At 39.2% G+C, this 13252-nt stretch overlaps 1 protein-coding gene across 4 annotated transcripts in view; it reads left to right on the top strand.

The window, feature by feature from the left end:
- The window catches only part of SHANK3 (SH3 and multiple ankyrin repeat domains 3), a 434911-nt gene that overhangs the window by 343757 nt on the left and 77902 nt on the right, over positions 1-13252 (top strand). For all 4 annotated transcript variants that reach the window (XM_088447121.1, XM_088447127.1, XM_088447113.1 and 1 more), the window contains exons 14-16: positions 2931-3044; positions 4454-4529; positions 5799-5881. In XM_088447121.1, the coding sequence (XP_088303247.1) occupies positions 2931-3044; positions 4454-4529; positions 5799-5881 (273 nt within the window). The remainder of the gene's footprint in view (positions 1-2930; positions 3045-4453; positions 4530-5798; positions 5882-13252) is intronic.

The following is a 13252-nucleotide window of genomic DNA, read 5'->3' as shown; positions in this document are numbered from 1 at the left end:
GCTACAGTACATTTGTTGCACACAATCCCTGGCAGAGTTGAGATCTCGCCATTCTAGAAATTCTGGAGCTACCAATAATTGTAACTGATTTCATCTTTAGGATTTGAGCTGTAATACACCACTATACAGGGTATAATAATTTGGACGGTTCTTTAAAGTAAATATATATGTTTAATACACAATAACACAATAGTCAACAACTTTAGCATATAAAACTGTTCAATAATTAGAACAGTATATGAAATGAAGTTCGTATTGGACAACCATAAAGAAAACCATAAAGGCGCAGTTATAGTTTAAACATATATATTTATTTTAAAGAACCGTCCAATTTATTATACCCTGTATAGCGTGTATTACAGCGCTGGTATCTTATTCTGTTTTTTTCCTATATTTAGGGATTGACATCCCTTTACCAGCTGCTCTCTTACAGCGCTTTGGCCTATTTATATATATATATATATATATATATATATATATCATCTTTAGGATTTTCCCGCTAGAGAACAAGAGATTATTGTTGATCAAAATGATAAGGTGATTCTTATGTTGATCTTAAAAATCATTAAAAGATGGATGTGGTATGATTGGTTAGAATGTTATTATGTCAAAATGCATCAGGTTGTGAACATGTCGATATTATAAGAATATCGACATGGTGCCTGTTGAACTGTTGAACCATGTGGACATTCTAATGTCAATATGGTGTATAGGTGGTTACTGTCGACCATCTGACTGGATACCTTAAAAGAATTTTAGGATTTCCCCCTCCTCAGTATAACATGCCTCCAAATAGCAAATGGGGTATCCAATTGCGTGGTTTAGAGCTACTTATAGCCAAGGTATACTGCTTTTAATATACAGACAGTGTCATGTTTCAGTTTTTAGAGGAACTCAGTAAGTTTATAGTGTCAGTCTGCATTCCTTACCACTTACATTACTGCTTACCACTGATTTATTTGGTAACCATGGGCCTGATTGTGATATGTACGTAAACCTGATGGTTTACATACATATCAGATGTTTGGGGATATGCGCATGCACAGGACCCATTCTGTGCACATGCAGACCTGGCAGAGGGGTTCCGACAGCCAGGCTGAGTAAACTTCAGCGACCATCGAGATTGATGTGTTCATTTTATTATATTTTTTGTGCAGTTTTGTTCATTTTTGTTAAAATAGTTTTAACATAGTTTGTACTATTTCAGTGTTTCCAGATGTGACTAATGTAATTAACATGTATTTGCCATGTTTTGGACATATTGGATGTATTTATGTATCACACTAGTAATGGACACAAAAATGTAAAGGTATATGTGAAACACTATGTATATTTAAGTACTATTTTTGCACCCATCAGAAGTTATTACATATTATTTTATTGATTTACTGTTTTCCATTGAGTTCTATCACGCTATGCTGAGAATTTCTAAGTGTCATATGTGCATTGCCTGAGATACTATTGCCCCTAAAGCATCTGCAAGTTAAAGATTGACAACTCAGAAAATGATTTTGCTCAAGTTAAAATAATTTAGTTTGGGTACAGTGTTACAACTAGAATAACTTCACACAGCACTGCTTCATTTGATGGTTAATTGTTAAGAACGGACTATCTGCAATAATAGAAAAATAATAGTGAATCCATAGTTTATTTCCATTGTAGTATCTGTGGGACCAAGGGGAATAGTTGTTCAAATCTTGGAGAGAGATAAAGTACCAACCAATCATCTTCAAACACAGCTTGTAAAATGGCAGTTAGAAGCTTATTGGTTGGTACTTTATCTCTCTCCATGGTTTGATACATCTCCCCCAAATCAGTTAGCCGTAAGGTTCCGTAGACATCTCGTGCATTATGTCTTTCTGTCCATTATTGGAAATAAATGAATCAAAAATGTGTAAAGGTCATTATGTAAATATTACACTGAAATGTAATGTGTGATCTAGTACCAGGACCTTGTGACTAATCGAATTGGCCTCAATCTACCTAATTGCAGTAACAGTGTTTTCTAAGCAAATCAACCAATCGTTATCAAGCACTATTTTAACAATCAGGCTTTTATTAAATTAGGTCATTTTATCCAGCATAGCGATTTTGGCAAGGAACCTTTTTTTTTGGTAGATTTATTATTTGAGACATGTTATTAGTGGATAGGTCTGAAAACACTTGTCAACCACTAACCTTCTCTCTTTATCCCTGATGTCTACTATTGCATCATCTTGGTCATATTTATATATGACCAGTCTTATCCTCCAGTTTATACATGTCTTTTGGGCACCTACCATCTACACAACGTGGAGGCAGGCATTTTGCATGCTGAGCTTTGTACATGAACATGCCTTTTATCAGTTAACTAGGAATAAAACTCATTGGCACTTCATAACCAATGAAAAGTCATTAGTGATATTCATGAGGCACTGGTTCTTAGTGAATTGATAATGTGCATTCTGTTGAAAATTCATACAGCCTAAAAATTGCCTGTCTCCATGTAAGTGACATGTACTGTTGGATTGGGTACTGGACTCCAGCGGTCGGAATCCCGACAAGGTTAGGATACCGACACCTGTCGGTAAGTATCCTAATGCACTCTAAACCTAACATACCCCCCTAGTACCTAACCCTCTCCTCCATGTGCCTAACCCTCTCTTTAGTGCCTAACCCCTAACCCCACTACTTACCGTCGGGATGCTGGCACCGGGATTCTGACTGGTGTCGGGATTCCGGCGCAGGATTTTAACTACCACTTGTACTGTTTAATGACTATCTTACATTGCATAATGTTGGAATCCATTAATTACCCTTGAGTTTCCATTAATGCCCATATTACAGTCCCTTATCACTGTGTAAATGTGTATGTATATATATATATATATATATACTGTGTGTGTGTATCCTGCCATGTTCATAGTTTATAACTGAATCTCTTTTTACAGTGCTGAGTATTGGTGAAGGCGGATTTTGGGAGGGGTCGGTGAAGGGCAGGAGTGGATGGTTTCCAGCAGACTGTGTGGAAGAAGTGCAAATGAGACAGCCAGATCCACGACAAGGTAAGAGAAAAACAATGGTGACATATAAAAAGAAAAAAAGTATAGCCAATTATTGCAGGATTATTTCTCAAGCATTATTTTCTAAACCAGTACTTTAAAACTAAGAAAACGTTGATTTCTGACTTGGCAATAGCGTTAAATACAGTTGACAGTTGTTTTTTTAATAATTAATATACAGCGTCTTGCAAAAGTGTTCATCCCCTTAAAACAGTCAACAAACTTGTCTGTATTACAAATAACACACAGATTGCTCTAGACAATGTTTTATGTGCATACCAGTAGGCTCTTACAGTAAATGTTCAAACTCATAGTTTATTATTTGTAGATTTAAAAAATATATATAAACTTAAAAATGCTGCTTGAATCAGTATCCCATCCCTGTGTTGTTGTAGCTACAAGTATAAACTGAAGAAATATATAAATTTCAATTAGCATCTACCTGTGAATCATTAAAAAAAAAAAAAAAAAGTTCAGCATTTATGGATAACATTGGTCATGTTGTGAATTGAAGGAAAGCTGTGAAAATGAAGACCAAAGAGCAAAAGCTATGGACGTGCACAATATAGGAAAAGGGTACAGAATAGTGCCAAGTGCTTGGATCTCCCAGTGAGCACTATTGGATCAGTTATGAGGGAATGGAAACTGCATTATACAAAAATCTCCGCCTCAGAGCTAGAAGGAGACTTGTGAAGGAAGCCACAAAGAGGCCAACTATGACGGAGCTACAAGGTTTAGTGTCGGAGACTGACGTGAAGGTGCACTGGTCAACAATATCAAGAGCTCTGCATCCAGCTGGTCAGTATGAAGTGGTGGCTAGAAAGAAGCCATTACTGAAGAAAAACCACATTAAAGCATGGCTGGAGTTTACCAGAAAACAACAGTGTGACCCAGCTAAAATGTGGGATAAGTTGTTGTGGTCCGATGAGACAAAAATGGACCTTTTTGGTCCAAATTCAAAATTGTTTGTTTATGTGCTGCAAACATTGACAATTTCTTAGCAAACACCATCCCAACAGTGAAGTATGTGGGTGGTAGCATCATGTTGTAGGGATGGTTTTACCCAGTGGTGACTAAACATCTATATAAAATTGAAGGACTGAATGATGGTGCAAAATACAGCGAGACACAACCTGCTTCAGTCTACTAGAAACTAAAGTTTCCGTGAAAGTTCACCTTTCAGCAGGACAATGATTCCAAGCACTGGGCCAAAGCAACACCGGCGTGGTTGAACAACAAAAAGTTTTGTTTTAAACTGAATAGTCTTGATCATATGTGTTGTTCTATGCATCCCTAATTCCTCTCCTTTCAACATACTGTCTTATTAAGAGACAGACCATATTATTTATATTCAAACATGGTAGTACTTTAGTCTGCTTTTCACATACAGAGGATCTTGTTCTGTCTTCCAGAAACCCGTGAAGATCGGACAAAGCGTCTTTTTAGACATTACACGGTTGGATCATATGACTCCTTCACTTCCCACAGGTAAGATAAGTTTCTGATTCATACAATAACATGAAGCCCATTCATAAACGACTCACTAAGCTGAAGTACTCAAACAGGCAGTGATGAATTCCAATTAAGACTTAAATACCAGGTCTGTTAATTTTTGGGTATGATGCCACTCTCCGGTTACTGGTTACAACTTTGTCTGTAGAATAGATGAAAAACAGAAGAAATATGTCGGCGCTCGGTTTACCCATATGGTACCAACAGCGTGGCAATATTGATGCCATATATGTATACAAAAAATAAATACTTTTGCTATTGGCGCTATGGGGATTTTGCTCATATTTTTATCAAAACTTGTGTGTGTGTGTGTGTGTGTGTATATATATATATATATATATATGTGTGTGTATATATATATATATATATATATATATACATATAAAAGATGAAGAAAGTGCGGCACTCAGAGGATTTAGTATGCAAACAAGGATTTTACTCCTGTGGTCAGGAGTAAAATCCTTGTTTGCATACTAAATCCTCTCAGTGCTGCACTTTCTTCATCTTTACTATTGTGGGTCTGGAGTCTGAACGCCCATGTGCTGGCAACGGGGTGCAGTGTATATTTTATCAGTGAGTGCCAGAGACTTTTTGAATATATATATATATATATATATATATAAATATATTTAGCACAGTCTTTAGAATCACTGACTATGAGAGTCCATAAGTGCTTGAATTTGAGATTCCCAATCATTATTTAATTAGTGTCAATGTCAGGGGCGTTTTTAGAGAGGAGGGGGTCCGTGTGCAGTCTAACGACATTGGCCCCCTCTTCTCTGTCCGGCGGCCGGCAGCGCACTGAGCTGTGCGTGGCCAGCGCTGGAGTTATAGACTCTGAGCACTTGAGTGCACCCAGAGTCTATAGAGTATGCGCAGGTCACCGGGAAAATGGGCATGGCGGACATTTTTCCTGTACTTCGCATGCGCAAACGATGGGTAAATGGCCGCGGCGGCCATTTACCAGTCGTTCTTACAGCGCTGGACCCCCGCGCCGATGTGGGACTCCAGAGAGGCAAGTAATACTATGGGTGTGCAGTGCGGAGCCCCCTGGACCTCGCACACCCTGCACCCATTATAGATACGCCCCCTGAGTGTCAGTCTGTAATATCTATATTAGAGCACATTCAGTTGGTGTAGGTATATGCAGGGCTATTATAGCAACATGTAATAATTGCTACAGTACAAGCAATAAAATGATCTGTCAGAGCTTGTACTACGATTTTTCATCTGATTTTTTTGCAGTGATTATGTCATCCAGGAGAAAGTTGCTCGATTGCAGAAGAGAGAACTGGAGGGATTTGGTTTTGTGTTGCGAGGAGCAAAAGGTAGAATTCCATTCTATCCAGTTTAATGCCTGATATTTATATGAAAAGTCACTGTGTCATTTCAGTGAATACAGGTATGTGATCTGTCACCAGAACACTTTGGATTTGGTGTATTTCATATAAGGTTTGGAGAACCTTGCCAAAAATCTGCTAACTTACATTTGGAAAACATCCCTGTCTTACCCCACTTTGACCTGGCATCCACCTACTAATTGATTTATTAAGCAGTGCTTCTTAGTGTCTACAGTAGGAGAACTTAGTGATCATTTCTGTTTTTACGATATTTTGCCAAACAAAATAAATATTTCCATTTTTACTTGATTTCATCTAACTGGGTAACTGGTTTATGGATAAAAGATCCTATACCTGTATTTTATAGCTGAAATACACCTGCCTGCTACAGTATATAACATTCTAATATTTGACAGACTTCCCAAAAATTGGTAAAGTACTTGCATATACTTTTACTTTGGAGCAAGAAGTTGTCACATGTTTTGCTTTTCACAGAGGTTATGTAGTCCAACTTTATATTATAAACTAGCTGAAGTACCCGGCATTGGCCGGATTTAAATCTTAAAGTTATTAAGTTTTATTATGTGATGTTGTCCAAATCCATCTATTGGAAGGCCCAAAACAGGCTCCCCAGGTCAAACTTCTGACCGGGAACCCAATCACTCCATTAGGCATCCCAGACCAATTGCCAGAGCCGTAACTAGACTCTTTGGTGCCCTGTCCCAGAGAGAGCATTGCCGCCCCACATTTTGTTAAATAAGGACATAAGTGAGTGCATCTGAAAAAGAGCCATGGCCTTGTGGGGAAGGGCCAGGGAAGAGATAGGGGAGGCCAGGAGATGCTGGGGATAAAAGAAGAGGAAGCTACATGTGAGAATGATAATAAATAGGAAACTTAACAGGCCCAAACAGTGCTCCTGCCCTGCGGTGCCCTGTGCCACGGCACAGGTTGCACTACCCTAGTTAAGGCCCTGAAAATTGCTGCCCCTCTGTGAAGTTTTCATCCAAATCTACCCAGTGGAAGGGCCAGAACAGTCTCCCTGGTTCACAGTTTTGCCCAGCATACACCAACGGGAGATCCGACCGGGACCATAACCCCATTAAAACCTATCCAGGATCCAACTGGACCACCTCGCATTGGTTTCATCCCAATCGGCGCAGGGGTGTCCAAATGCATAACCAGACATACAAACTAACCTTTTATAAGAAAAACATCACAAGGAAGCTGATGTGGCTTGTGTATGTTGGTAAGTAGCAGGCACTAGTACTTTCTGGTTTAGTTGCTTTGGAAAAAAAGTGATTGTGGGTATATTTACATCAGTATATCTCAAGAGTTCTTATCCTGGGATCCATGGCCCCTAATTTCAGTCTGTGAAATTCTATAGCAAACAAACTCCATTTTTATTTTTCACTAATCTTTAACTGAAATGTATCATTTTCTTAAATTATTATTGAAGTCAACAAACCTCTGTAGACTTAAGCTGGATACACACCTAACGGATATCGAGTGCAGATCGAGTGAATTGCAGAGATATCGGCAGATGATGGTCGTTCATACACACTGAACAACCATCATCGGTCATTTGGCCGTGGGTCCGCTGGCTGGGGGCGTGTCGCACCCCCCTTCCCACGGCCTCTGCTGACCGCCCAAACACACAGCATGATGCCCCAATATATCTGCAAATATTTTGGGCATCGGCTGTGCAGCAGAGCCGAATCGATATGTCTGTGAACGAAGTCGTTCACCGACATATCGCTGGTACACACTGGCCGACGCACACAAGATTTATTGGCCGATCAATTGATAGACCAATATATCTGCCAGTGTGTACCCAGCATAAGGAGTACCTTTTGACTTTATATACCATTAGAAATCGCAGATCTTTCCATATCACAGTGTGATTATTGCAAATATCTCAAAATATAGTTTACGCTTATTGCTACTTCAAAATTAGACCCGCCTCTATATCACACATGACCTCAGCATTTCTGTCTACAGACACTCATGTGACGTAGCTGGCTAACTTGACAGTTCAACTGAGAAGTTTTAACTTTCTGTATGGTAGCACAGCCTTATGTAACACTGATGTACATGTAAGCTGCAAGTGTAGACCAGTCAAGTTCAAACACATCTGATGGTTGTGACCCAATTTATATTGAAATGTGGAAGAAAAAAAGGAAGGATGATTACAACTATGTATTATATTATTTAACTTGCATTAATGACCGTGATGGCACACAAAAGCCACAGTGTTTTTTTGCATAGAAAATTCATGCTAACCGAAGCTTGAAATCAGCAAAACTGAAAGAGCGTCTCATATCTGTCCATCATGAGAAAACAGAAGTAGCCCCACACTACTGGAGAGACTTTAATAAAGCACTGGACACTGGACATGATCGAGCTGGTTTGTGCACTAGTTCAGAGGAAAAATATGGAACCGGTTCCCCTGTCAATTGATGTGATACATTCTACAATAGCTGATATTTCTTTTAACATTGTAAATCATAATTTTTACAAGATTTTGTTGTGAAATGGGAGCAGAACATGAAGTGCTTTCAAGAGGACAAGTCTTGATGGGCTTTTTCAAAATAAGGGCAGACGTTTTACTTACACTGAATGAAAGAAAGAAAGAGAAAGAAAACCCACTCGCGGAACACTTTGAAAGAAGGGAGCTTATCCGGTAGATATTTTTAAGCATAGGAATGAGATAAATCCAATTCAAGGTCCTGAAGTCATCGTTAAGGGTGCTACTGAAAATGACAAGCTTTCTTGGCTAAGCTGCTGATATGGGAGAGGAGGCTAGAGGCCAACATCCTTGTAAACTTTTCAATGCTGGAGGAAATGATTTACCAAGATGGAGTAAAGAAATATGCAAACACCAGGAAACACTTCAGAACTCTTCCAATATTTATTTCAAATTTGCTGTCATTAAATTTAAACCATGAATCTGCAATCCTGTTCTTAGTGATATATACTCATTGACCTTTCAAACAAAAAAATTACTACAGTGGAGTTTAAATTAAATCACCTTATAAAATTCTGGTGCTCCTTGAGATAATTATATAATCACCTTATAAAATGAGCTATAGAAGCTTCATTCCATTTGTAACAATTGGGGTAATTCAATTGTTTTATCGCATCCAATCTCCCGTCTAAAGTGATGGGAGATCGGGGTGCAATATTCAGTTGTTTTGGGCGCCCATGCCTGGGTTTAGCCGCATAAAATGGCTAAACCCATCTAAAGTCCGAGTTAGTGCGCTCAAACCATAAACTTATCGCACATTTCTGCACACTACATCAGGATGGTGCGAGCAGAAATGTGTCCAGCCACGGCTATACGTGCCATGGAACAACAATTGAATTGCTCCGTCGGGCACGGATTAGTGTCAGTTGCAGGTGAAAACAATTGATTTGTCCATCACATATCTTAGTGATTGGAATTTTCAACTCTTGTAAGGCTAAAGCTAATAATCGCTATCCATTGGGTGTCCAACATGTCATGTCTGCTGCTTTGACAAAGACCACCCCACACTTTAATGTTCTTATGCAAGCTGAGCGCAACAAACTTCACACTGAAACGTCCTTAAAAAATATATTTTTTCTTTAATCTATATAAATGTATTTGTTATTAAATGAGTTTAGAAAGGGGCACATATATTACTATATCATAAATTGATTTCAATTTTATATATGCTATTTTATGCATTTAAAAACAGTGTTCTGAAAAGGGGTCCATAGGCTTCACCAGACTGTAAAGTGGTCCATGGCACATACAGTCAGGTCCATAAATATTGGGACATTGACAGAATTTTCATATTTTGGCCTCTATTCACCACCACAATGGCTTTGAAATGAAACAAACAAGATGTGCTTTAACTGCAGACTTTCAGATTTCATTTGAGGGTAATTACATCCAAATCAGGTGAACGTTGTAGGAATTACAACGGTTTCTATATGTGCCTCCCACTTTTTAAGGGGCCAAAAGTAATGGGACAAACTAAACAATCCTAAATCTAACTTTCACTTTTTAATACTTTGTTGCAAAACCTTTGCAGGCAATCACAGCATGAAGTCTGGAACGCATAGACATCACCAGACGCTGGGTTTCATCCCTGGTGATGCTCTGCCAGGCCTCTACTGCAAATGTCTTCAGTTCCTGCTTGTTCTTGGGGCATTTTCCGTTCACTTTTGTCTTCATCAAGTGAAATGCATGCTCAATCGGATTCAGGTCAGGGGATTGACTTGGCCATTGCATAACATTCCACTTTTTAGCCTTAAAAAACTCTTTGGTTGCTTTTTCAGTATGCTTCGGGTCATTGTCCATCTGCACTGTGAAGCGCCTTCAAATGAGTTCTGAAGCATTTGACTGAATATGAGCATATAATATTTCCCGAAACACTTCAGAATTCATTCTGCTGCTTTTGTCAGCAGTCACATCATCAATAAATACAAGGGAACCAGTTCCATTGGCAGCTATACATGCCCACGCCATGACACTACCACCACCATGCTTCACTGATGAGGTGGTATGTTTTGGATCATGAGCAGTTCCTTTCCTTCTCCATACTCTTCTCTTCCCATCACTCTGGTACAAGTTGATCTTTGTCTCATCTGTCCATAGGATGTTGTTCCAGAACTGTAATGGCTTTTTTAGATGTTGTTTGGCAAACTCTAATCTGGTCTTCCTGTTTTTGTGGCTCACCAATGGTTTACATCTTGTGGTGAGCCCTCTATATTCACTCTTGTGAAGACTTCTTTTGATTGTTGACTTTGACACATATACACCTACCTCCTGGAGAGTGTTCTTGATTTGGCCAACTGTTGTGAAGGGGTTTTTCTTCACCAGCGAAATAATTTTTCTGTCATCCACCACAGTTGTTTTCCGTGGTCTTCCGGGTCTTTTGGTGTTGCTGAGCTCTCCGATGCGTTCTTTCTTTTTTGAGAATGTTCCAAACAGTTGATTTGGCCACACCTAATGTTTTTGCTATCTCTCTGATGGGTTTGTTTTGATTTTTTAGCCTAATGATGGCTTGCTTCACTGATAGTGACAGCTCTTTGGATCTCATATTGAGAGTCGACAGCAACTGATTCCAAATGCAAATGTCACACCTAGAATCAACTCCAGACCTTTTACCTGCTTACTTGATAATGAAATAACGAGGGAATAGCCCACACCTGTCCATAAAATAGCTTTTGAGTTGATAGTCCCATTACTTTTGGCCCCTTAAAAAGTGGGAGGCACATATAGAAACCGTTGTAATTCCTACACTGTTCACCTTATTTGGAAGTAATTACCCTCAAATGAAGTCTGAAAGTCTGCAGTTAAAGCACATCTTGTTTGTTTCATTTCAAAGCCATTGTGGTCATGAATAGAGGCCAAAATATGAAAATTCTGTCAATGTCCCAATATTTATGCACCTGACTGTATACCTTGTGTGTGTTTTCGCACTCTGCATGCTCTAGAACCAAGCATAAGCAACTACAGTTAATGCAGTCATACACATTTTTGTCACATCTCCACTTGGGATTGAGTCACATAGGCAAAGCTCAGAGAGGGTCTGTCAAACGTATTGTGGGCGACGCCGAGTTTCTTAGACATAAGCAGAAATACATGTTTACCAGGCATATCATTTGCACTATGTCACACTTGCCAACTCTCCCTGATTGTAAGGGAGACACCCTGAAATAATAAAAATCCTCCCTGAAGAGTCTAGCACTCTCTCTGACAGCTCTAGCAATCTCCCTGATTGCACCTTACCCCCATTATGTAGCTGTTATATAAATAAAAAAGAGAGATATAGACATTCAAATTAGATAATTAATAACATTTCCCTGCATTGGTTATAAGGCACAATGGTCCCTATGGCTACATGTATTTTCTGAAAAGTATCAGTGGGTTTTCATCAACAAGTAGATCTAATGGCTCCTACACACTACACAATATCTTTAAAGATTTGGCCGATTCCGACACATTGGAATGACAAATCGTTAAAAATTGTGTAGTGTGTATGTACTACATCGTGTAGTGCGCGCTCCCCTGGGGTCGTCAGCCTCTTCGCCTGATCTTATGTACAGCATGTAAGATCAGGCATTGCGGCTGACGATCCCATGCAGCACTATGCGGGGGGCCAGCATATTTGGTGGGGGCCAGCATATCGGGTGGTAGGGCACCAGATCGCCCAGCCTGTACAGACCGCCCAATCATCGGCAACATCTATGTACACACATCGTTTAGCTTTACTAACTGTATTGGGGCTCATTTACATTTGGATGTAAATCAATTTTATGACACGCCTCTCAGATGTAGCAGTACACGCCCACTTTACCGCCGCACTCATAGGTACTGCTTTCACAATCTCCCTGAAATGCTTTTTCAAAAGTAGGCAAGTATGGGCTAGGTATAAGCTGTTGTAAGTGAGTCCTGATGCTGATCAAGACTGTCAAACTGAGTAGGGGTGATCCACTTACAGTGATGAATACAACTGTATATACTTGCAAAATATGCTTTTATTTCCATGCTCTCAATGTGCGAGCAATTACGACTAACTTGAATTCATCTCTGCATCAGCCCCCATATCTTCGGGCAATTTGTACCTGCATTATTCTATTGAAGTATAAAACCTTTAAAACAATATATTTCATAAAAAAATATAATTACATAAAACTGTGAACTATAAATATCATTAAGTCATTTGGAAGATTGTTTCTCAACATTGTATTGTTAAAATAATAAGTAAAATAAATTGCAAGATACAGTACTATACAGTAGAACGCTGTGGGGTTTTTGCAGCAAGCAGTGAAAAGCGTGGAGAAATGGACCAGTGGAGAAGTTGCCCATAGCAAACAAACAGCTTTTTCAAGTACAGGCTATAAAATAATAGGTAGGAGCTAATTGGTTGCTATGTGCAACTTCTCCACTGGTCCATGTCTCCATGCTTTTCACTGCTTGATACATAAACCCCAATAGACTGTAGAGCATGTAGAGCAATGCTCTAGAAATGCCCTTTGAACTTCCCTGAAATCCACTCAATCTACCAAACATGCACATACATAGGAGTAGAAATAAATCACATGCACTCAATCCCTCAATTAATTTCTTGGTATCAACCAGGAGTTTTACATTTTGTGGTATAATCAGGGCAGTTTGTTCACACATAACCTGATTATGCCTGTTTTTGGAAACAATAAATTATGTTATTATTTGTGTCTACTGCTGTCTGTTTGACTACAATTATATAAAATTGTAGTAACTGATTATTTGGCGGTGACCAGCCCTTCACGTCAGTGAATGTCATTTACACTGGCTGAGGTGAATGTACAGCGCCACCTCAGGGCTGGCTCAAAGGCAAGAAAACTGAG

This window comes from Taudactylus pleione, unplaced genomic scaffold (assembly GCF_031769625.1).
Source record: "Taudactylus pleione unplaced genomic scaffold, aTauple2 ptg000019l, whole genome shotgun sequence".
Lineage (NCBI taxonomy): Eukaryota > Metazoa > Chordata > Amphibia > Anura > Myobatrachidae > Taudactylus > Taudactylus pleione.
The sequence above is the reverse complement of the archived record's forward strand: the minus strand, read 5'-3'. Positions and strand labels throughout refer to the sequence as shown.